This window comes from Aplysia californica, unplaced genomic scaffold, assembly GCF_000002075.1.
Source record: "Aplysia californica isolate F4 #8 unplaced genomic scaffold, AplCal3.0 scaffold01036, whole genome shotgun sequence".
Classification (NCBI taxonomy): Eukaryota; Metazoa; Mollusca; class Gastropoda; order Aplysiida; family Aplysiidae; genus Aplysia; species Aplysia californica.
The window spans coordinates 80000-81082 of NW_004798306.1; the positions used below are offsets into that span (position 1 = coordinate 80000).

Here is a 1083-nt window from a genome sequence, read left to right on the forward strand (position 1 = left end):
CGTATTGTCAACTAAGGTGGCCTCACCAGCCAATCTGTCGGCTTTTTCATTTCCCCTAACACCTGCATGGCCAGGGCAGAAAATCCATGTGAGCGATCGTATAGGCGTTGGTTCGATAGCTTGAATCCATTCCGTTCTCATGAAACCTTTTTCGATCCTTCTGAGGGTACACATGGAATTAGTGATAAGAACTGCATGGGTTGTGTGGGGGCGATCTTGGGTCATCCTATCAATGAGATTGCCGATTCTATCCAACGGCTACAGTCCCCTTGACAAAATTACTCAGTACTATTTCCATAAAATTCAGTCTCAAGAAAACTATTTTCAAGTTAAGTCAGTTGGCAAAGTGAGTGACTTGTGTTCGGGCAATCATTATAAAAACAAAACTGTTTTTCAAATATGCGACATTGAACAAAATCAAAGAAACTGAAAGGTCTGGTCTCTTTGACTCAGTCGATCCATCGTTTTCATGATCTTCCTTTTGCTTTGAAGCCATCGAATCATACGTTGCTTCATTTATCCACAACCGTTCATTGTCCTCCTTCCTTTCATTCTGAAACATTACTTTACAGCAGGTGGTTGGTGGATGCTCTGGTGTGGTTTGCTCCTTCTTTCCTATCAAACATCTGTTGTCCTTATCATTCCTCTTTCTTGTTTGTAAGAGTTGCTCTCTTTTAACACCCAAGTCAGTTATATGACTTTATTGTGTTGCAAGTGCCGTAAAACTCCTATCAAAACAAATACAACATTATAAATAAATACATCTGCAGGTATCCTGGCCCAAAGGAGTGCACCCCCGCTGGTAGCCCTGGTTACTACCGTGAAAACATCTACAGTGGTAGGCCCGGTACGTCCAACGTTCGCTACTCACGCACCCCGTCTCCTTGGAGACCGCGCCTTGGTCTGACCCCTTCAAGGTCAAGATCAGGACGCCAGGGTCAAGATACTGACCTTGACGGACGACCAATTGATCGGGCAGAGAGCAGGTAGGCAGGAATGAGTAACATGGCAATGGATGTGAAGCGAGGGTACATGTGGAGAGAGAGATAGACAGGGCGTGAGAGTGAGAGAGAGAGAGAGGGG

At 45.0% G+C, this 1083-nt stretch overlaps 1 protein-coding gene across 1 annotated transcript in view; it reads left to right on the top strand.

Annotated features, from left to right (window-relative positions):
• Positions 1–273, top strand: part of LOC101862312 (uncharacterized protein C4orf45) — a 14307-nt gene extending 14034 nt beyond the window's left edge. Inside the window, exon 3 of the mRNA XM_035973157.1 lies at positions 166–273. Within this exon, the coding sequence (XP_035829050.1) occupies positions 166–273 (108 nt within the window). The remainder of the gene's footprint in view (positions 1–165) is intronic.
• The last annotated feature ends 810 nt before the right edge of the window (positions 274–1083 follow it).